General features: G+C 37.2%; 1 protein-coding gene across 1 annotated transcript in view; it reads right to left on the bottom strand.

Annotated features, from left to right (window-relative positions):
* Positions 1 to 25,409, bottom strand: part of PTPN4 (protein tyrosine phosphatase non-receptor type 4) — a 221,620-nt gene that overhangs the window by 123,012 nt on the left and 73,199 nt on the right. The window contains exons 3-5 of the mRNA XM_028101288.2: positions 15,174 to 15,281; positions 1,062 to 1,104; positions 885 to 963 (exon numbers count right to left, since the gene is read on the bottom strand). Coding sequence (XP_027957089.1) covers positions 885 to 963; positions 1,062 to 1,104; positions 15,174 to 15,281 — 230 coding nt within the window. The remainder of the gene's footprint in view (positions 1 to 884; positions 964 to 1,061; positions 1,105 to 15,173; positions 15,282 to 25,409) is intronic.

The raw sequence follows: 25,409 nt of genomic DNA, 5'->3' as shown, positions 1-25,409 counted from the left end.
TGTAAAAAAAAACTAATTACTAATTCTGTCTTTCAAACAATACACAAGATTCAGGTACAGATACCACACTCTGATTATTCCCATTTCTACCTTAAACAGCTCACGTAATTTTCATACACTTTCAAAATACTCATCTCGGTCATTCTTCTGTACACTTTGTCAAGTAGAAATGACAACAAAATTCAATCATCACTCAAGAGCAGACTTAAAATGGCCAATGAAGTGGGCACTTAAAGATCTAAGTGTGCTAGCGCACTCCCTGCCAACATCCTTTATAAAAAAGTTTCACATGAAACTAACATAATGTATGTTAATTATACTTTTAAGGAAAATGGTAGGGGTGGAGGAAAAAAAAAAAAGAAAAACTTTTAATCTTAGCAAAAGGGAACTACAGATTCTATTTTCAGAGGGGAAAAAAAAAGGTACCTGTTGACCATTACCCCTGCACATAATGGTTATATATTTTTCTAAATTCTATGTTCTCCTCAATGGAAATAAAATATATATATAGAATACACTTTTATATAAAAAAAAGACAATTCTCACTATGCAGCATCACTTGGATACAATTATAATATCATCTGATTACTTCAATTAGTTACAGCAGTACTTCTTAACCATTTTTTACAAGTAGAAAAATCTAATTTCATATGGTTCAGGAGGCTGCTTGTGGCTGGATGGGATGGTCTTGGGGTTCAAATCTCCTAAAGTCCTCCTAGCCACCCCAAGAGGGGAGGAAACATGTTAGATCTATAACCCATTCTATGTCATGGCTGGGAATCTCAGAATTACACACCATGACAATCTATATCTGCCTAAATAATTTCAAAATTTCATAATAGTTCTGACAATATTTTCAGGAAAAATATGCTCCATAAACCCACCTTGTGTATTCTTCTTGTAACTTGTTGGGGTCACTTACAAAAAATTTGACTCTAAAGTTCAAACTGTAAGGAGATCCTCCTAGAATTAATAAAAGCAGTTCTAATTAATCAGATTATATTAATCCTTTATCTTTATAAAGTATACTTGTAAAATGTCAAGTAAATATGTATGCTCACTCTTCAGCTGCTTCCTTATTGGTTTGTTTGGATCCAGCCACCTCTGAAAAATAAATAAATAAGACTGATTTCTTTTTCCTTGAGGAAGTAATATATCAATTCTTGCAAATCTGTAACATTTGAAGATCAATGCTAAAAATTGCATTCTGAAAACAGTCTAGGAAAAAATAATCAATTTACAGATATTCATATCAAGTATAACAAAATTATACTAGAAAGTACTGAATGTATTTGTGGTAGCTCTAAGTTTTTTATTTGAATTTCCCATGAAATTATATAGTGTGCAATAACCTCTATCCTAAAAAGAAAAATGCTTAATAATAGCAATCTGAAGTTATTTCTGTTAATTTAACTAACAGAACATGTCACTTCTTTGCGTAATAGCTCTTGGTAATTTCTCAGTGCAAGGTCCAAAGTCCCTATTACTGCTTACAACATGACTTCTTACCTCAATTTACTAAGCTCCAGCCATAATGGCTTCTTTGTCTGTTTCTCAAAGATGCCATCTTACGGTCTTCAAATAAAGGCTTCATTATGCATAGAATGTCCTTCTCCAAATTTCCCATGGCTGACTCCTTCCAATACCTTTTAAGTCTCAGTTTAAACGCTACCTCCTTGGAAAGGCCTTCACTGGCCATCACTGATCACCCTACCAAAAGTATGTCACAAAGCTCCTATTTCCCTATTTTCTATAAATAGGCAAGGAATATTTCTTTCATAACATTTTCTTAATCATAATGTTTGTTTTGCCTTTTTATTGCCCATCTCCTTCATTAGATTATGAACTCCATGAGATAAGGGATAAAATCTGATTCATTTAAAGCAGACAGTCAGCACGTAGGCACAGGGCTTGGCATATAATTTGTATTAAAAAAAATTTGATAAATGAGTGACCACCTGCTGAATGACTCAACAACTGGCACAGGGTGGGGGGGATCTGTTTCTCCTGCATATCCACCCATTTTCCATCTTCCAACCCATCTCTATTATAGTGATTTCATTCTTCATGTTTTCTAGAAAAAGTCATATACTACATTCATTTTAATGCTTGTCTATAATCAAAATTTGGGCTTGGGTAATCTATTCAAAGCCTGTCTTCCACATCCAGTACTCCTTTAAAATATTCTAAAATAGTAGAGATACAAACACATTTACATCCACAAACAGATGTTGTATAACCATCAATACTAAATGTCAGAACACTTGCATCACCCCAAAAAAGAAATCCCATACCTATTAGCAGTCAGTCTCAGTGCCCCCCACCCACCCATAGCCCCCTAGCAATTACTAATCTACTTACTGTCTCTATTATTTTGGACATTTCATATGATTTATGTCTAGCTTCTTTCATTTAGTGTAATGTTTTCAAGATTCATCCATGTTGTGGCATTTAACAGTACCTCATTCCATTTTATGGCTGCCATTTAGGCCTTTTCTATCTTTGGCTCTCATGAATTACACTGCTATAAACATTCATGAACAAGTTTTGTGTGACTTGTTTTGTGTGACTCAATCTCTCCAGTGTATGTCTAGTTGGTATTATTTGCTCATATGATAACTATATATTTAACTTTTTAAGGAACCGCCAAATTTATTTCCGTAGTGGGCTGCAATATTTTACATTACCACCATCTGTGTAAAAGGGTTCTAATTTCCTTGTATCCTCATCAATACTTGCTGTTGTCTTTTTAATTATACCTATCCCACTATGTATGAAGTGGTATGTCATTCCTTTTAATTGATAAATTATACTCTACTGTATAGACATACAACTTGGGTTTATCCATTCATCCGATGGTGGACATGAGTGTTTCCACTTTTTAGCTATTATGAATAATGCTGCTATGAACACTGAGTACTAACTTGTGTGTGTGGACGTTTTCATGTTTAGGTACATACTGGGAGTGGAACTGCTTACAGTACCTTTTTAAATTACATCTTGAAAACAAGTATTGTAAGCCATCTAATTTTGTTCCTATATAAACAGGAACTGAGATTATATCATTACCTCTATTTAGTCATAAACCATAATCTGCTGTGCCCAAAATTGCTCTACCAATTGAATTACTATGCTGTATCTAAGAGTCTTCATTGTTTGCAATGCAATATATATGAATTTAAAATGCGGTATCTTGGGGCGCCTGGGTGGCTCAGTTGGTTAAGCGACTGCCTTCAGCTCAGGTCATGATCTCAGGGTCCTGGGATCGAGCCCCGCATCGGGCTCCCTGCTCCGCGGGAAGCCTGCTTCTCCCTCTGACCCTCCCCCTGCTTGCGTTCCCTCTCTCGCTGTCTCTCTCTCTGTGTCAATTAAATAAATAAATAAAATCTTTAAAAAATAAAATAAAATGTGGTATCTTACTAAAAGTGATTAATACCTACCAAGTATAAATAGCTAATAGGAAGGTTCTGATTCAAGATAGCAATGTAGGAGAATCCTAACTCACCTCCTCCCTGAATCTAAAAGCTACATATAGAACTATTTCCTCTGGAAAAAACTTCAAAACTAGATGAATGACTTCATCCCACTGGGTGAAAGGGAAAAAAACCCATGTCAAAGGGGGAAGGACAGGCCAAGATACAATCTCACCATAAACCACACCCCCAGCATGGTAACCCACAATCAGGAGGGAACTCACAACCTCACACTTCTGCCTGAAGAGCAAAGGGTTTGAACCACACATCTGGCACCCCAACTTTTAAGACCTGCACCTGAGAGACGAGCACCCAAAATCTCCAGCTTTGAAAGTCAACTAGAGCCTGTGACCCCAAGACTCCCAGAACTAGAGTAAACTGAGGTAGTTTTTAAAGGGTTATGCAAACTCACCTACCCCAGGACAGAGCAGAGGCAGCTGACTGAAAAGTGCCCAGACTTTCTACGAGACAGACTTACTTGCGTATCTTAAAGCATGGGCCTAAAGACATCTAATTTAACACACATCTGGGGGTGCCTACTGAAACACTCTCCAAAGATGGAGGCCAGCAAGTATCATCTTTGCACTCCCCCTCCCCTTCACTCCAGGTCACTGGTATCTCCTGTATATTCCTTGTCTGGCACCCTGATTTTTTCAAATGCCGCCGAGGAGACACCTCTAGATTGCTTGGCTCTGGTGACCAGTGGGGCTAAAGATTGCAGATCCACAGGACTCTAACAAATGGAGAAAGTTCTTAACCAGCTACCACCCACAGTAGGTACAGCAGAGAGGCAACAGATTGAGGCACCCAGTCTTTCTGTGATGGAGGCCCATTAGTCTCTCTCATAGCTGTGGTCAGAGTAGCAGGCTCCCAATTAAACACACATCTAGGGGCGCCTGGGTGACTCAGGTGGTTGAGCATCTGACTCCTGGTTTTAAACTCAGGTCATGATCTCGCAGTCATGGGATCAAGCCCTGCATCAGGTTTGTGCTCAGCAGAGTCTTCTTCAGATTCTCTCCCTCCTGCTCTGCTTCTCCCCCCGACTTGTGTTCTCTCTCTCAAATAAATAAATACAATCTTAAATATACACACACACACATCTATGAGCTGACTGTAATCCTCTCAAGAGACCTCGGAGGGCAGGTATGATCTTCAGGTGCTCCTTCTGCTGTGCTCCAGATCACCAGGGTCTCCCAGAGCAGAACTTGTCCACACGTCTGCTGCCCAAGGACTACCCCTCGACCATCTGGTTCTACTGCCCCCCATGGCTTGTGTTCATGGGTCCAGTTGGGACTAATAACAAATGGAAAAACAGTTCTTGGTTGGCTACCACCCCTAGGGCAGAATGCAGGGACAGGAGAAGGATACCCACGCCCAGTCTTTATGTGTAAGAGGCCTCTTTGCTTGTGTTGAAGATTTGGCCTTAGGGGCAGGCTTCTAGTTTGGCACACATATAAGAACTTACTTAGGCACTCTCCAGGGAAGGAAGATGGTAGGTGCCATCTTTGTACTCTCTTGCCCCACACAGGTTGTTGGGGTTGCTAAGAAAGAAGCTTGTGTCTGCTGCCCAGAGAACACACCCTTTGATGGTTTGGCTCTGAGGGCCAGCAGGGCTTGTGTTCACAGGTGAAAGGGGGACAGCAGCAAACAAAAAACAGTTCTTAACTGCCTATCACCCCAGGGCTCAGCATGGAGGGAGCAGATACAAAAGTCGATCTCCCAGTATTCCCCTAAAAAAAGGCATATTTGCATACTTTAAAAGCTGCTGCGGCAGGTCGGGCTTCCCAATCAGACTGAATCTAGGTGCTGACTGAGATGCTCCCCTTTGAGACATTGACAGGTCTTGGCACACCTTTAACTACTGGGAGCCACTAAAAATAAAATAGACTGCCTGGGAAATCATGAGCTAGGGCAGGGGTGAATGATAAGGTTCAATACAAGGCCATTTCTTTGAGACTGGGAGAGATGACTGACTTATCTAATGCATAGAAACCAACAGGGAAAGTAAAGCAAAATGAAAAAACAGAGGAATACTTCCAAACAAAAGAACAAGAGAAAGCGTCAGAACAAGACCTTAATGAAATGAGGTACGTGATTTACCTGATAAAGAGTTCAAATAATAGTCATAAAGTTGCTCACCAAGCTCGAGAAGAAATGATGAACACAGTGAGAATTTCAACACAGAGATAGAAAATATAAGAAAGTACCAAAAAGAAGTCACAGAACTGAAGAATACAATAGATGAACTGAAACATACATTAGAGGGGTTCAACAGCAGACTTAAATGAAGCAGAGGAAAGGTCAGTAAATTCAAAGGTAAGATAGTAGAACTCACCCATCACAGCAGCAAAAAGAAAAAAACAATGAAAATGAGCAGATAGCTTAAAGGACTTATGGGACAATATCTCGCTGTTCAGTATTCATATTATAGGGCTCCCAGGAGTAGAAAAAAGACAGAAAGGAGCAGAAAACTTATTTGAAGAAATGGCTGAAAGCTATCTTAACCTGGGGAAGGGAACAGACAACCAGAGCCAAAAATCTCAGGAGAGGTTTTGAGAGGTTTCCAAATAAGAGGAACCCAAAGAGACCCACTGTAAGATACATTTTTTTTTTCAAGGAGAGAATCTTAAAAGCAGCAAGAAGGAAACAACTTGTTATGTAAAAGGGAAATCCCGTTAAGACTACCAGATTTCTCAGCAGAAAGTTTGCAGGCCTGAAGACAATGGCATATTCAAAGTGCTGAATGAAACAAAAAAAACTGACAACCAAGAATATACGGCAGAACCGCCCTTCAGAATTGAAGGAGTGATCAAGAGTTTTCCAGACAAGCAAAAGCTAAGGGAGTTCATCACAAATGGACAAATGTTAAAGGTACTTCTTTAAACTGAAATGAAAGAGCACTAAGTAGTAACAAAAAACCAGGAAACTATAAATCTCACTGGTAAAAGTAAGTGTATAGTAAAATTCAGAATAATCTAATGTCATAAAGGTGGTGGATTAATTATGTATTAAGCCAGTACGAAGGTTTAAAGATAAAACTAGTAAAAATAACTATAACCACAATAACTTGTTAATGGATGCACAAAGTAAAAAGATGTAAATTGTGACATCAAAAACATAAAATGGGGGGAGGGTAAAAATGTAGAGGTTTAGGATGTGTTGACACTTAAGTTGTTATCAACTTAAAATAGACTTAAAAATATAAGTTGCTTTACGTAAGCTTCACGGCAAGTACAAAGCAAAAACCTACAGTAAATACACAAAAGATAAAAAGAAAGGAAGCTAACCATACCACTACAAAAAATCATCAAATTGCAAAGAAAGAAAATAAGACCCATCTATCTATATACTACCTACAAGAGACTTGCTTCATATATTAATGATACACAGACAGAAGGTGAAGGGATGGAAAAAGATATTCCATGTGATGTGGGGAACAAAGGCAGAAGGAAATGCATATAAAATTAAATTTTCTTATAACCTGCAGCCCACTGACAAATACCTGAGGCAGGCAGAGTATGACATTCCTCCAGGAAACTCCAAACGGTCTTAATGTTAATGCTTTGCTAGAGGAAAAAACAGTATTAGCTTGACTAGGTCTTCAGGATCCTGTCAGTCTTCCTTAGCATATGAAAGTCCTTCTGGAAACTTCCCTTTGTCTTTACTTCCCTCAACTCCAAGTATATAGTCAGTTGTTCCTTACAATCCCAGGGTAGCAGCTATTTCTGCCCAGGGATCCTGTCCCCGTGCTTAAATAAAAATCACCTTTTTGCACCAAGGACATCTCAAGAATTCTTCCTTGGCCATAAGCTCCCAACCCCACCTTCAAAACCACATCACATGCAAATGGAAACCTAAAGAAAGCTCGGTAGCTATACTTATGTAAGACAAAATAGACCTTAACACAAAGACTACAATAAGAGACAAAGTTATTATATAATGATAAATGGGTCAATCCAACAAGATATAAAATTTGTAAATATTTATGCACCTAACAGAGCACACAAACATATAAAGCAAGTATTAACAGACTTAAAGGAAGAAATAGACAGCAATACAATGATAGTAGAGGACTTTTCTTAAGATTTTATTAAAAAAAAGATTTTATTTATTTATTTGAGAGAGACAGAGATAGGGACAGAAAGCGTGAGAGGGAAAAGCAGGCTCCCCACTAAGCAGGGAGCACCCATGTGGGACTCGATCTGAGGACCCTGGGATCATGACCTGAACTGAAGGCAGACTGAGATACCCAGGGGCCCAATCAGTAGAGAACTTTAATATCCCACTTTCATCAGTGAGATCATCCGGACAGAAAATTAGGAAGAAAATATTGGCCTTAAACAACAAAGAGCAAGTGTTGGTGAGGATGTAGAGAAAAAGGAACCTTTGTGCACTGTTAGTGGGAATGTAAACTGCTGCAGCCATTGTAGAAAACAGTATGGAGGTTCCTCAAAAAATTAAAACTAGAACTTCAATATGATCCAGCAATTCCACTCTGGTATTTATCCAAAGGAAACAAAACCACTAACTTCAAAAGATACCTGCATCCTTGTGTTCACTGAAGCATTATTTTACAATAGCCAAGATATGGAAGCAACCTAAGTGTCCACTGATGGATGAATGGATAAAAAAGATATGTATACACACACACACACGCATGCACATGTGTGTGCACACACACAGGAGTATTACTGAATCATAAAAAAGAAGGGTATCTTGCCACCTGCCAATTGACTTTTAAGGGTATTATGCTAAATAAATCAGACAGGGAAAAACATTATGATCTCACCTACAAGTGGAACCTAAAAACACAAAACCAAAACCCAAACCCAAACCCTACCAAAATGCTGAACTCTTAGATACAGAGAACAGGTAAGTGGCTGCCAGAGGTGGCGCGTAGGGCAGGTGTGAAATGGTAAAGGGAGTCAAACAGTACAAATTTTCAGTTATTTTATAACTGGAAGTCCTGGGATGTAATGTATAGCATGGTGACTATAGTTAGCATTTTGTATTAATGACAGTTATTATATTGTACATTTGAAAGTTGCTAAGAGAATAGATCTTAAAAGTTCATCACAAGGAAAAAAATTGTAACCATATGGTGATGGATGTTAACTATACTTATTGTGATCATTTCATAATATATACAAATATCAAATTATTATGTTCTATAACTGAAACTAATATAATGTTACATGTCAATTATATCTAAATTAAAAAAAAGAAGAAATAGCTGTTAGGGATGAGTACTTCTTCATCCACTCTATCAAATCCTGAAGGAATTTCAATTTAGGCCTGGAGTTCTGTTCACAGTCTTCTCAAAATTAACTGCTCATTCTTTTCCCTTCGTAGAGTCTACTGTTAAATCTTCAAAATGTCTCATATTTGCAAGTTAATTCTGTATCTTCTAAAATGTAGTATTAAAAAAACAAGGTCACATGATTGCCTGATAAACCGTTTTATTAAAATATTCTGTGCTTGTATTATTTGTTGTTTCTATTAATGTTGAGGCATTAAGTCTTCTACAGCATCTACTCTATTTATCCTAACCAGTGAGCTTTTTATTGTGACAATTATATATATATATATTTGAAAAGATTTTACTTATTTATTTGACAGAGAGACACAGCGAGAGAGGGAACACAAGCAGGGGGAGTAGAAGAGGGAGAAGCAGGCTTCCTGCAGAGCAGGGAGCCCGATGCGGGGCTTGATCCCAGGACCCTGGGATCATGACCTGAGCCGAGGGCAGACGCTTCACGACAGAGCCACCCAGGTGCCCCGTGACAATTATATTTTTAATGTCCAAAACCTTTCATTGTTCCTTTTGCATGGATACAATATCCTCTCTAATCTGCCAATGTAAATTCGAGTCCTTTTGTTTGTTGAACTTAGTATTTATCAAGTATTTACTATGTTTCAATCATGTTCTAAGTGATTTCCATGTAAAAAGTCACTTCATCTCCACACTAACACCAAGAATGATACTATTTCCGTTTTTATAAATTTTTACAAAATATTTTATAAATGTTTCCATTATTTCTATTTTACATATTTCCCATTTCCATTAAATGTAAAATTTGCTTACCTTGGTGCATCTCTTTCTGTTGGCTTTCCTCAAATGGTGGCATCTATTTTGTTGAGTGCCTATTTTTAAGGCTAAAATTCCCTGCAAGCTCCTTTATGAATCTTTTATGTGCCTGCCTACTTGTGGTGAAGAGACAGGATATATAGCTTGACTCTGGTAGTTGGTGAAAGACACACTGTGCTGCTAGTAGGGTATTATAGCTAGCTAGTCTCCGGGCAAAGGGGATTTTTTTTCATTTCATTGGGTGTCACCAGCCCTCTGGGACACTGACTTGCCTCTCTAATTCACACTAAATGGTAAACTTAGGGGTTAAGTAGTGTTAATTGCTTACCACATGGCCAGTGGGTAGGGAATGACCTGACGCACCTTGCTGCTTCTACAGCAGGGGACCTCCTCCCAACAATCCCCTGAAGTCTCCACAGCCTCCCCACCCTGCTCCCCAACCATACCTTGCTCACCACTGAATTAGGCACACCCCTGGAACTCCTCCCATTCACAAACTGTGATCTTGAACAAGTTATTTCACTTCTCCATACCTTCATTTTTTCATATATAAAATGAGGGTGGTAGTATCCAGCTATGTTGTTAGGATTAAATTTGGTAAGATTAAAATACTTAGTGCACAGTGTTTAACGTACACTTAAATAATGTACACTAGTTTGCCATCTTGCTACAGAAAAATTATGCTTTTTAAAATAGAATGCTTAAATATTTTTAAATAACATAAATACAGGATTTCAAAATGTGTAAAAGCTCACCTTTGAAGCCATGAAACAATCACACACACACACATACACACATAAGTGAAAAGAAAATGAAAAATGAAATGAAATTAAACAACAGAGTTAGAGAGGGAACAAGAAGTAGGATAGCTACTTGAAACTGGATTAACAAAGATACTCTTTCCCGTGCTTTCTGATGCCAGAAGGCTCGAATCTCCCCAAATCTTCAGTTGGCAATTCTATATGCCACTGTAACCAGGGGTATGTCTAAACACAAGTCTTATGTAACTTGTATAAATAAATCTTTAGGTGAGTATAATGTTACAGATTAAAAAGTATTCCATAATCTGGCATACTATCCATACTGCATTTTAGACCCACATTCTCCCCTTGCTCTATATTCCATTGATTATTAAAATTTTCTTTCAGTTCCTCAAATACAACATTCCTCATCCTCATTCTGGAACATTACACATGATGCTGATTCTCTCTGAAACACTTTTCTGCACCCCAAAATCTGTCATTCCCTCCCAAAATGGAACAGGGTTAAAAGAGACCAGAAAAAAAATCCATATTCAGCAGACTACCAAAGAGGTTTATACAATAGGTAGTAAAAGCCTAAGATATTACAGTAAAACAGATGAAATATAAAATATGAGAAATACTGAGATATGTGAGATAAATGCAAGCATTTTAGCAATCATATTGTCCTAAAATGCAGCTTGTTGAAATAAGAGTCATCCTCTACATGACTTTTCCTATAGTTTCTCAAACCCGATGAATTCAAAAATTTTGAGTGTGTAAAAAGAATCTCCAAAAAACAGAACAAGTTATTTGGTATGAATTACTTCTTACTTCAGTAATCTTAGCCTATTGGGTTAGAGTAGTGATTTTCAAAATATGGTTCCTTGGACTAGCAGCATTATTAGTAGCGGAACTTATTTGCAATGTAAATTACTGAGCTTCACACCAGACTTTCTGAATCAAAAACTCTAGGCAAAGGACCCAGAAATCTGCTGTATTTTAAGAAGTATCCAAGTGATTCTGATATGTTAGGTTTGAAAGCCACAAGGTTAGGGAATATAGAAATGGTAGTAAACAGTAAAAGATCCTAACCACAACACAAAAGTATCAGAAGGATGAAACTGTAGAAAGAACAAGTCAACAATAGTTGATAAATCTACTCTTTGTCCCACACTAATGGACACTAAGTCACTTTAGGGACAAAAACCCAAAAAAAACAAAAAAACAATAAATGCACACAAATAATGTAATTGGAGGGTTCCAATGAATATCATACTGATGAAGGTCAATAAGGAAGAGCCACTTTAAGTGCTTATAAAGAAATTATGCATAATGAATTGTAACCACATTACTCAGTATTTTGTGCACTCGATAAACATTCACTGACTACTACTATTAAACCATACATTATGCTAAGAGCTAAAGCTGTGATAAATAGGTTTTAATGAAACAGAAGAAATTTTGAAAAGACAAAGCTTTTAAGTAATTTTGTTTGTTATAATGGAACTCCTTACCCAGGAATATTGTAAAGAAAAGGATAACCTACTATGAGTACGTATTTGTTATGTACAAGATCACAATAAAACATTTGGTGCTTTTTAAGTTTATCAATTATAAGTCCAATTAAATTAATTTCATTGTTTATGTGCCTGAGTGAACATTAGCTCTGATCCTCTAAAACTATTATGCACACACACACACACACACACAACACATACACATATACCTAACATATATATATATATATATATATACATACACATTTATACAGGGGCACTTGGGTGGCTCAGTCAGTTAAGTGTCTGCCTTCGGCTCAGGTCATGAACCCAGGGTCCTGGGACTGAGCCCCACATTAGGCTCTCTGCTTGGTGGGGAGTCTGCTGCTCCCTCTACCTCTCTCTGTGTGCTCTCTCTTCCTCTCTTGCTCTCTCTCCAATAAATAAATAAAATCTTTAAAAATATATACATACATATATACAGGTATATATTAACTCAACAGTGAAATGGAAAAAATCTGAACTAAGGACTGACAAGGATTAATTCTTACAGAAATAACCAAATTCCTTTTGATCTATGCTGGCAATTTTATTGCATGGATACCTCCTCTCCTCAACATGTTCATTTTTATAACTCTTGTGCATCTATATATCATCATCTCTTAAGAAGCAATATTTTGTGGTAGGGAGAGTAAACACTTTGGAGCCAGATGCAAGTTCAAATCCTTTCTCAGCTACTTAATTATCTATGTCATTAGACAAGTTTTCCATCCTGAAAATATTTTAATGATACATTCATAAAATTGAGAATTTGGTTTATAAACAAGTCCATAATAGATGTTTTATAAATGTTAGACCCTTACTCCTTTCTTTTTTTCAGAATGGCATCTCTCTGTCAGTCCATTAATTATCCTCAGAGTCTTGATGTATTTTCATATTGACAATCAGAAACAGGACATAACTTACAACATTTGTGCTGTCTACGGGCCCTTCCATGGCATTTGGCATTTCACAGATTCTTCCGAATATTTAAATACTGAAATTGTAGTACTGTGGAAAAGACCTACATGGGGAGCTGTGAGACCCAAGACTAGTTTCATTAATGCCAGCAAGTAACTTGGGCTTTATCCCACTGGATTGGGATAATTTCTCATGATCATAGGGTGTTAGGGGCGCCTGGGTGGCTCAGTCGGTTGGGCGACTGCCTTCGGCTCGGGTCATGATCCCGGAGTCCTGGGATCGAGTCCCACATCGGGCTCCTGGCTCAGCGGGGAGTCTGCTTCTCCCTCTGACCCTCTCCCCTCTCATGGTGTTTCTCTCTCTCTTTCAAATAAATGAATAAAAAAAAAAAATCTTAAAAAAAAAAAGAAAAATAGGGTGTTAGACAAGATACTTTCTAAGGCTTCTTCTGGGTCCTTGAAAATTTAATTCTAAATTTTGGGGAAGAATTATTTTAGATCATTAGCAATTGGACCCTTGGACCTAGGAATATATCTTCTTTGGGAAGGAAAGCTCAAAATAGAAAAGTAAGACAAAATAAGAAAAAGCAGGGGACTACAAAAAGATCAACCCAGCTAAAAATACCTCTGCTTCCCCATATTCATCCTGCTGTATCTGCCTTAGAATAAAAATGTCTTCCTGTATACAAATTATATAACAGGATTTCTTATCTCTTATAATATATGTGATCTCAGTATTAGCCCTTCTAGAGTATTGTGTCACAAGTAATGGTTTTTCACACTCATGGCAGAGACAATGGTGGTGAGTAGCTGCTCTTTGTTGTCCTATCACTTCTCTGATCAATCTACAGATAGGCTTCCAGCTAGAGGGTTGGGCCTAGAACTGTCAGCAAGATAATCTAAGAATTATTATTTTTTTTTTAGCTCACTGTTGCACAAAGTGAGGTACAGCAGACACCTTTGGGCAATTTGCCCGGTTCACAATTTAACTTTCTGGGAAAGACTGCATCACTGACATTTCTACTCACTTCCATTTTCACATTGTTTATCAAGAAATAATACTCCTCCTCTAGGCCCGTGTAGAAGCTCTAGCCCCTGGTGAAGGCATCAACTTATAGGGAAAATTTGTTTTTATTTCAGTTCAGTACAAAAGGACTTCTTTGCACTGAGACTAGCTGGCTCTTGCTTTCTTTTATCCACATCATCCTCAGTTTTTCATACAAAACCAGTAAATGATGCCAAGAAAAAATAATATTTAACATCTCATATTTACTTTCCATTAACCATTCATTCAGCAACCCAGGATTCCAACTATTAGAGAGACAGAACAAGAGATAGAGAGAAACTTACTTTCCACATAAAAGTTTTTTATTTTCTACAGCCATTTTTTAATATGCCCTTACAAACTGATTTTAAAGCACTGAACCCAATTTTCTAAACTATATATACACAAGGTCTCCTTCAAAATAGCCATTCTCCTGTACTAATCAAGAGAGTACCATATTCTTTTGTAAAAGGCTCTATCTGTATATAAGCATATAAATTTTCAAAGAATTCAACATTTCTGTTACTCATCACATGCTATCTCCTATGTTTGTAATGTGATTTTTTCCAACAAAAACAATCATGGTAACTTAATGCCTAAGAAATTTAGAGCTGTTATATTTAATCTCTATCTCATTTGGGAGGGTCTCCTTTGAATCTTCCTACTTGGAAAATTTATATTTAACAAATTAAGAATTTTAGTTAGAAACAGATTGCCATTGGGGCGCCTGGGTGGCTCAGTCGTTTAGTGTCTGCCTTTGGCTCAGGTCATGATCCCAGGGTCCTGGGATTGAGCCCCGCGGGCTCCCCACTCTGCGGGAAACCTGCTTCTCCCTCTCCCACTCCCCCTTCTTGTGTTCCCTCTCTCGCTATGTCTCTCTCTGTCAAATAAATAAATAAAATCTTAAAAAAAGAAACAGATTGCCATCAATGCCACAAAAAAATGATTTCATTTTAATGGAGGCTAATTTATGTAAGACTAAGATACATTAACATTTTAAAATATTTTATTTACTTCAATATTTTAATACTGCATTAATATTTTAACCTTTATGCCCAATGTTCTCTTTCAGTCAAGTATCATGAGTTAGATTTACATCTTAGTTGTCTGAGACACATAAATAAGGAAAGTGGCACTAGATTTAAACTGACTTATTATTATGAAAACCTTAAGGAAAAAACTCTACAAATTAAAACATCAAGAAAATGAGGAACAAAGGCAAAAGAATTACCTGTAATCATTCTAATTAAATTCTTTAAAAAAAAACCCTCACTAATCAGATTAGTAAACATTATAAATCGGAGAGAACTTTATATTATGAACAGAGAGAAAAAGTGAAATGAAACAAAATACAACAGCTTAAACTTACTGGGTTGTCTGTGGAATCGTCAGCCAACTGTAAACCAAAATAGTCACGCTCAGTCAAATCAAGATGCTTGAAGACTATATCCAACAGAACTTGCCCCTGATCATGTTTCTAGAAGAAAAATAAAAGGAAATCGAAACTGGTAGGCAATATACTTTCAGATTTTTGAGCACCTGAACTTTTGTCCTCTTCTATTAAATTGACAACCTTTTCCACAACAATGACTTGATTAGGGAAAAAGAGTTTACATGTTATATATTACTTAAAAATCAGTCTGACTTGGGGATCCGGGCTGACTCAGTCGGTAGAGTATGCAACTCTTGATCTCTGGGTCATAAGTTTGAGCCCCACACTGGGTGTAGAGATTACTAAAAAAAATAAACTTAAAAAAAAAAACCCAAACAACACCACAGTCTAACTTTAGTTCAGATGGTTCAAAGAGCAATATAATAAATATGGCATTGGGGTGCCTGCCTGGTTGGCTTAGTTAGTTAAGCATCTGACTCTTGATTTTGTCTCAGGTCATGATCTCAGGGTTGTGAGACTGAGCCCCACTTCAGGCTCTCTGCTGGGTGTGGAGCCTGCTTAAGATTCTCTCTCTCCCTCTCCCTCTGCCCCTTTCCCCCACCTCTCTCTCTCTCTCTTTCTCTCTCTCTCTCTCTCTCTCTCTCGCCCCCACTCTCTAAAATAATAATAATAATAAAGATAAATAAATGACATTAAGGAAAACCTTTTGACTGAAATGGATTCTGCTTTCAGGCTATTATCACCATATTTTTGTAATTGTATGTTATTGCCACATAAACTCATGCATATATCTTTATCATGTATCTTATTGTTTTTATTCTTCCATTTAAATTATGACTGAAAAGTGATGCATTCCTGGTATTAACTGTCTTTGTAGGCTGTTAACAAGATGGTCATAGCAATTTCAAAATTCATACCAATACATGACAATGTACAAAAAAAACCTTCTTTGTAAGGTTATTTTACAAAGAACTTTCCTTCATGTCTTATTGGCCAGACTGATGTAATGTATGGTGATTAACATAACATAATAAAATAAAATAAAATAAAAAACTAATGATATACTATATGTTGGCTAATTGAACATAATAAAAAATATATATAAAAGAAAAAAAGCCACTTGCAAAACTCATCAGTGGCAGAAAATATGTGCTTCAAAGAGTGCTTCACAATGGTAGTTGTCATTCAAATAACATGTAAATATTTTTTATATTGACGTAACTTACCTCCCCCCCAACCCCTCTCCTATTCTCATTAAATTAGTCCAGGATGGAGATCAAGCATTAGTATTTTAAAAAGCTACTAAGGCGAGTCTAATGTATTCTTCTAGAGACAAGATGGAGTAAATTTCTCCCTATACCTCCAGCTAAGTGAAACAAAGAAACAGAAAACAGATTAAAAATAAGAAAACTCCCGGGATGCCTGGGTGACTCAGTTGGTTGAGCATCTGCCTTCGGCTCAGGTCATGATCCCAGGGTCCTAGGATCGAGTCCCGTATCAGGCTCCTTGCTCGGCGGAGAGCCTGCTTCTCCCTCTGCCCTTCCCCCTGCTTGTGCTCTCTCTCTCTCTCTCTCAAATAAATAAAATCTTAAAAAAAAAAAATCATTTAAAAAAAATAAGAAAACTCTGAAAGGTGAAAAGAAAGTGGAAGCCTGGCTAAGGAACTCCTTTTTTCTTTCCATTTCTTTTTTTTTTTTTTAAGATTTTATGTATTTATTTGACAGAGAGAGACATATCGAGAGAGGCAACACAAGCAGGGGGAGTGGGAGAGAGAGAAGCAGGCTTCCCGCTGAGCAGGGAGCCCGATGTGGGGCTCAATTCCCGGACTCTGGGATCTTGACCTAAGCCAAAGGCAGATACTCAATAACTGAGCCACCCTTCTTTCCATTTCTCTTCATTGAGGTAAAATTCACATAATCTAAAACCAACCATTTTGTACAAATTAGTGGCATTCAGTACACTGACAATACTCTGCGAGCATCACTTCTATCTAGTTCCAAAACATTTTCGTCATGCCAAAAAAATATCATTCCCATTAAAGAGTATCCCTCCCCACCCCCTGGCAACCACTAATGTGCTTCCTGTCTTTATGGATTTATCTGTTATGGACATTTCATATAAATGGAACCAAACATATGTAACCTTTTGTGTGTAGCTTCTTTCATTTAGCATACTGTTTTCAAGGTTTATCCATGTTGTATCCACCCTTAGTTTCCCTTTTGTAATGGTTAAATAATATTCCATTATATGGATATATCACAATTTTTCAGTTGATGGCATTTGGATTGTTTCCACTTTTTGGGTACTGTGAATCATGCTACCAAGAACACTACTTTCAATTCTTTTGGGTAGGTACAAAGTGGAATTGATGTTTAACTTTCTGAGGTACCACCAAACTCCTGACTATAGCAGCTGTAGCAATTTACATTCCCACCAGCAATGTGTGAAATTCCAATTTCTCTAAATTCTTGTCAACATTTGTATTTATTCTTTTGATTAAAGCCATCCCAGTAGGTATGAAGAAGTACTTCAATGTGGTCTTGATTTGCATTTCCATAAAAACTAATGATATTGAGGATTCTTTTCATGTGCTTATTGGTCATTTGTAGATCTTTGGAGAAATGTCTAATCAAGTTCTTTGCCTATTTTAATTTCTTTTTTTGGAGGGAGGGGCAGAGGGAGAGAGAGAATCTTAAGCAGGCTCCATGCTCACCATGGAGCCTGATGTGGGGGGCTTAATCCCACAACCCTGAGATCATGACCTGAGCCAAAATCAAGAGTCAAGACACTTAACCAACTGAGCCACCCAGGTGCCTCTCTGCCCATTTTAAAAACTGGGTTGATAATCATTTTGTTGTTGAGTTCTATAAGTTCTTTTTATATTCTGCATGCAAATATTTTCTCTCATTTGTAGGTGTCTTGATCATATACTTGGATACACAAAAGTTTTAAATTTTTGTGAAGCCAAATTTATTCACTTCTTTCTTTTGATGTCATATCTACAAATTAACTGCCAAATCCAAGGTCATGAAAAATTACCTATGTATTTTCTCCTGAAAGTTTTATGGTTTTAGCTCTTAACATGTAGTTCTTTCACCTTTTGGAGGTTATTTTTATATATGGTAGGTATATACCTAGATAGAGGTGCAATTTCATTCTTTTGCATGTGGGTATCCAGTTGTCCAAGCACCATTTGTTGAAGAAACTATTCTTTCCCCACTGAATACATCTTGGTAACTTTGTCAAAAACCCGTTGACCACATATAATTGGATTTATTTCCAAATGAATGGGTTATTTTCTACTCTGAGTCATAGTTTTGTTTTCATCTCCCATACATCAAAGATCTGGTTCTAGAGATTCCTACAGCCCAGAAATGCCAATAGGCGCTGATGAAAACAGGGCAGGAAAAGCCTCCTTTCATGGGGTGCCTGGGTGGCTCAATCAGTTAAGCATGCGACTCAATCTGAGGGTTGTGAGTTCCTCCACGTGGAGCCCATAAAACAAACAAACAAACAAACAAACCAACCAACCTACTTTCCCTACCCAAATGACAAGGAAAACAAGGGTTTCTTCTATTTTCTTTTTAAAGATTTTATTTATTTTATTTGAGAGAGAGAGGGACAGCGAAAGAGAGAAAGAAAGAGTGCACACATGCACACGGTGGGGGGGGGGTAGAAGGAGGGGATTTAATTTCAAGCACACTCTGCAATGCAGGGCTCAATCCCACGACCCTGAGTCCATGACCTGAGCTGAAACCAAGAGTCAGATGCTTAACCAACTGAGCCACCCAGGTGCCGACCCTACTCCTGCCAAATCCAATGGAAAAAACTGAGCCCATATCCAGTAGTGCCATGGAAATCAAGTAGAGAGCCTAGAGTTCTACATGCCTCCTGGTACTAGCTGGGAGCCAGTGGAAAGAGACTGGTCTACTTTCTGCCAACCAAAACCAAAAGCAAGCTGCAAGACTCCTTAGTGGTGGTATCAGCAGAAACTGAGTATATTGCTGAACTTTCACTTTAGCGTCATGGTAATAGGCAGTGTTTGGCTTCCCTCACTAGTGGAGACAGCAGAAGGTGAGAGGGAAGCCTAGACTTCCACTTAACACCACCATTCAGCTATAGTACGTGGCATCTATGAAACAGAAAAAAGGAGCATTTGGGAGAGGAGTTAACTATAAACTTAGAAAAACAGAAAAGAAGAAAGAGCAACAGAGTGGGAGAAACTAGCAAAAATACTCAAGGTAGTAAAATATTGTTACCAATATACAGTTGACTCTTGAACAACGGAGGGGTTAGGGGTGCCGACATCCACCCTCTGCCCCACAGTTGAAAACCTGTATATAACTCTTGACTCCCCAAAAATTTAACTAGTAATAGCCTCCTGGGGACTAGAAGCCTTACTGATGACAAAAAGAGTCAATTAACACACATTTTATATGTTATATGTATTATATACAGTATTCTTACAATAAAGTAAGCTAAAGAAAAGAAAATATTAAGAAAATCATAAAATAAAATACATTTATGGTACTGTACTGTATTTATCTAAAAAATTCTACACATAAATTGACCTATGGAGTTCAAACCGATGTTGTTCAAATGTCAACTACACTACTGTAATTTGTATATATAAAACATAATAACAACAGCAACCAACAAAAAAAGCTATGCAAAAAATATACTCTCAAAAACACTGAAATAAAAGTTAAATTCTAAAAAATGTTCACATAATCTATTAGAAAGGGAAGGAAAAAAACAAATTAAAAAATATAACAGATAGAAAGCAAGTAATAAAATAGCACACCTAAGCTCTAACATATAATTACATGAAAGTACATGGTCTAAATAGATGAATGAAAAGGTAGACATTAACAGAGTAGGAAAAAACCATGATTACCTACTCTTTAAAAAAACTTAAAACTTAAAATATAATAATATAGACTGAAAGCAAAGGGATAGGAAAAGATATATCATGCAAACAATTTTAAAAAGTAAACTTGAGAGCAAATAGTTTTACTAGATGGAAAAAAGGACATTAGAAAATATGCACAAAACATAGCTAGGAAACAAATGAAATAAAAATAGAGTGGTAAGAAAATTAGAAAATAGAAAAAGCACAAATATAACTGGCAATGTCAAATATTTAGCAATTGCTAGAATTACAAATAGAAAATTAGCAACAATATAGAAGAATTCAACAATACATCAACTAACAGGATCCAACTGACATGTATAGGACAGTCTCCAGTCAACATCAGAATACTCATTCTTTTCAATTGTCGATGGAACATTCATAAGACAAGCCATATCCTGGGTCATTAAATAAACCTTATCAAATTGAAAACTAAAATCGGTGCTCTATAATCATAATGAAATCAATAAAAACAGTAAACAGTAACAGAAAGTTAAGAAAAAATTAGAAAGGAAACACTTGGAAATTAAAGAACACATTTTTCAACATTCCACAGAGTAAAGATAACTCAGGGAAATAAAGTACAACAACCTGGAAAAAAGAAAATGACATACCAAATTTGACTAAAGTAGTGCTGAAAAGAGAATTTATGATCTAAATGTTTACATTAGATAAAAGGAAAGGTCTCAAGTCAATAGCCTGAACTCCCTCCTAAAGAAAACTAGAAAAAGAGCAAAATAAACAGAAGGAAAGGAGTAAAATACAGGTAAGAGCAGAAATCTATGGAGGGGCACCTGGGTGGTTCAGCTGGTTAAGTGTCTGCCTTTGGTTCAGGTCATAATCCCTGGGGGTCCTGCGATTGAACCCCTAGTCAGTCTCCTAGTCAGGGGAGAGTCTGCATATCCCTCTCTCTCTGCCCCTGCTCCCTTCACTTATGCATATGCGCTTTCTTCTCTTCCCCCTTCCAGTAAGTAAATAAAATCTTAAAAAAAAAAAAAGAAATCTATGGAAATCTGGTTCTTTGAAAAGATCAATAAAATTGAGAAACTTCTAGCAAGAGTGGTAAAGGAAAAAGAAGAATATACAAATTACCAATTATAGAATTAAAAGTAAGGATGTCACTATACACTCCAAAAACATTTACAAGGTAAGTAAATAGAAGAAACGTATCTATACAATAAATCTATCTGACAATGTGGATGAAATAAACTAATTCCACAAAAAGCAAAAAACTATGAAGCTGAAGGCAGACATTTAACCGACTGAGTCACCCAGGCACCCCGCATAATTATTTTTTAATGAAATTATACTTTAAAAAAAAAAACACCCCGTAAAAACAAACAAACAAAAACACCTCCCCAAAACTGAAGTCTCCTGGGCCTAATGATTTCACTGGAGAATTCTAAGAAACATTTAAATAAGAATTAAGAACAATTCTACTTGGAGTGCCTGGGTGGCTCAGTCTGTTGAGTGTCCCACTCTTGAGTTCAGCTCAGGTCATGATCTCAGGATCATGGGACTGAGCCCCGCATCTGGCTCCAAACTCAGTGTAGAGTCTGCTTGTCTTTCTCCCTCCACCTGCTTGCACTCTCTCTCTCTCTCTCAAATAAATAAATAACATCTTTTTAAAAAAAATTATATTAAAAAAAGAACAATTCTACTCAACCTACCGCCAGAAAATCAACTCGCTCTATGAAACCAGTATACACAGACACCAAAGCCAAAGTACAAAAAAAGAAAAGTATAAGCAAATATTTTTCATGAAAATAAATGTAAAATTCCTCAACAAAATATTAATAGATGGAATTGAGCAATCCTTAAAGGATTATACACAATGACTAAGTAAGGTTTTCCAGAGATGCAAGGCTGGTTCGATGCTCAAAATCAACCAGGTAATGATGCCCTGAAAGCAGTTCCATTGATCTAGTCCCCAGCAAAACAACTACTGCTAAGGAAAATAACTTAAAAAACAAACGAAAACACACACAAACCCCAACAATTTAATGTCTCAGGGAATTGTGGTAAGAGCATAAAACAAATGAAACAGCATTTAGTCAAAAAACTGTACTAAATCTCGGTAAGAATAGTGTCTGTGGCACTTGAGCCATGATCCACTTTCTCTCTCTTCCTCCCAGGCCAATACTATGCAAGCTCCATTCCAGTGTGGCCAACAAGATGGGAATTCCTCTATTCTTAGATCTTAGTCAAGGGACACAGAATCTCCACAGAAGGGCAGGCCACCAGCATTTCTCATGCGTCTCAACTCCATGTTACAGATTTTAAAAGAGAGGATGGTGTGGCCAAAAGTTGGAGGCCTCAACACAGCCCTAACTCATAGGGCAAAAAGTAGACTCAATCACAGAAAGTAAAAAATACTGAAGCCATAAAGTAGCTGTCTTTGCCCAGGGTCAGAAGAAAGAGTAAGGAAACAGCTGATGGAGAACCTTGACACGTGTCAAAATCCCCAGCAGGCAGAACAGTGAGTGCCAAAGAAGGCGATAAAAATATATTTGATAATTGAATAAGTGAATGACAAAATGGCCTACAGAAAAAAATTTAAGTTTATATGGCTTTCAAGTCCCTTTGCAAGCATTTCTGGTTCTTCCATTTTTCTGACTTCATAAGAGGACCAGTTAAATAAGGCATTTGAGAAAATCTCTAAAGCACAAGGGATAGTGCATCTGCACAGAAACTTACTGGAACAGTTCCTTTAAAGATGAAGAAATTGTTCCTAACAGAACTTATCTAGGTTTGTCACTAGAACTTTAAGTCAGTAACAACTGCCAGGCGAAACTGAGATTCCTCTTGGCAGGCCAAGCACAAGGACAGATGTGTTAGACAAGTTTATAAGAAAACACCAAGCAGCAGCACTACAAAACCTACTGGCAGAGAAAAATTCTTTGGAGGGTAGTACAGTAAAATGGAAATAATAAATACGCCATGTCCTTATTTGGCCAGTTAGTATGTAGCCTTGGGTGAATTTTGTTTCTACCTAGGCCAATTTCATCAACTCTAACCTATAGGAATAGACTAGGTCATCTGTGTATTGAGGGAGGAAAGGTCAAATTTAGGCTTCCTGCTTCAACCATAGTTAAGTGTAACTGATCCACTACACCCACCCACCTACCTACACATATACATGTGTGTATATCTTCACGGCAGAAAAAAAAAGGATTCCACACTTTAAAATGTCTGAAAACAACTAAATTAGATGATCTCTGAGGCCCCTTACTTCTAAAGATGCTCTCCTGAAGATGAAAAAGAGGAATGTTTTCACATAAGAAAAAAGACAATTATGTAACAGGTAAGCAAGTTGGAACACTGAAGGCCTGCAGAAAAGAGTTATTTTCATAATGTTTAGGTCAAAGGCATATTGCTCTTAGAGGATGGCCTTTGATTATATCCCTGGATGAAGCATACACAATGGTAAAAGATTTTCATTAGGAGTCTAAAGTGAGCAGAGATTCTTAACACACAACATAAACTTTAAGAGATTACATAAACACACACTAATTTTGACTTAACACACAAACTTTAAGAGATTACATAAACACACACTAATTTTGACAAGAAATGGAGGTAACTTATTGATGGAAAATGTAAAACTTAGTAGGGCTTAAGGTTTCTTGTTTTTTCTTTTTTTTTTTTTAAGATTTTATTTATTTATTTGTCAGAGGAGAGAGAGAGTTCAAAAGCAGGGGGAGCAGCAGACAGAGGTAGAAGCAGTCTCCCTGCTAAGCAAGGAACCCAAAGTGGGACTCAATCCCAGGACCCCAGGATCATGACCTGAGCTGAAGGCAGATGCTTATTTAACTAACTGAGCCACCCCAGCATCTCAATAGCTTCTTTATTCTGCCTGGAATGAATTTATAAAACAAGATGAGGGAAACAATATTATGGTACTCCAAATATAAACTATGCCTTCTACAGTTAAAAAACTCCTTTTTTTTTCTATACAGAAGTCAGAGAAAAGGTTTTGCATAAAGAGAAAGAACCTGAAGAAGTAAGAATTATGGCTAGCAAAGTGAGTAATAATTAACAAGAGAGATAGCCAACACTTACTGAATACTTGCTATGTCAGATGCTATTGTAAGTGAACATGTATTGATTAATTTAATTATCATAACAACCCTATGAGGTAGGTCTTATTAAGACTTTTTAAAGATGGGGGCGCCTGGGTGGCTCAGTCATTAAGCGTCTGCCTTCGGCTCAGGTCATGATCCCAGGGTCCTGGGATCGAGCCCCGCATTGGGCTCCCTGCTCAGCAGGAGGCCTGCTTCTCCCTCTCCCACTCCCCTGCTTGTGTTCCCTCTCTCGCTGTCTCTTTGTCTGTCAAATAAATACGTAAAATCTTTCAAAAAAAAAAAAAAAAAGACTCTTTAAAGATGAAGAAACTGAGACACAGAAAATAAACACAGATTTCTAAAGATCACACAGGTAGTAGCAGAACTTACATTCTACCCAGATTATCTGGCCCAAAAGCCTATGTTTACAGCCACAATAAAAATACTTTGTTTTATAGAATTATTTTGCTGTTATCAACAATGGAAGACTATTTATACTTTGTCTTCCCATCTGAAAGGAAAATTTTTTAAGCTGAAAATACACAATTGCTTTGTATAACCCATTTAAAAATACCAACTTTCCTTTCCAGCAATATGGCAGAGTAGATTATCTAAGAACTCTCTGAAACAAAATCCCTAGAGATGCTGGATAAAATGTAATAAACATTCTTTTAAATGTATAGCTGGGCTGAAAAGCAGCCTACAGCATGGAGAAAAGAGGAAATAGAAAACTTAAAAGCTGTGCTAGGACTACCATGGAAAGGCTTGGTTAAAGAATGAGGAGTCATGTTGCCTGGATGGCTAAGTCAGTTGAGTAGCTGGCTCTTCAGTTTAGCTTGGGGTGTGATTTTGGGGTCATGGGATTGAGCCCCAGGTCGGGCTCCTCGATTAGCAGGGAGGAGATTCATTCCCTCTCTCTTTACCCTACCCCCGCCCATTCATGTGCCCATGCGTGCTCTCTCTGTAAAATAAATAAAAATTAAAAAAAAAAAAAAGAATAAGCAGTCTAAATTTATCACACACAGGTGAGACAATGAGTTGGACATGGGCTTAAACAAGGTGAGATACAGGACTAAGACTTTCCCACCAAAACTCCAAACTTGGATGGTGACATTTATTAATGAAAAGCAGACTAAGGGAGAAAAAAATCCTCCCACCAGCCCAGGATGAAATTAAAGAAGTTTTTCTACCTCTACCTGGGATCCAGATGAAGAGGAAAAGTCTACCCTGAAAATT

This window comes from Eumetopias jubatus, unplaced genomic scaffold (assembly GCF_037043125.1).
Source record: "Eumetopias jubatus isolate StellerSeaLion01/CBP00866 unplaced genomic scaffold, mEumJub1_p1.0 scaffold_3, whole genome shotgun sequence".
Classification (NCBI taxonomy): Eukaryota; Metazoa; Chordata; class Mammalia; order Carnivora; family Otariidae; genus Eumetopias; species Eumetopias jubatus.
The sequence above is the reverse complement of the archived record's forward strand: the minus strand, read 5'-3'. Positions and strand labels throughout refer to the sequence as shown.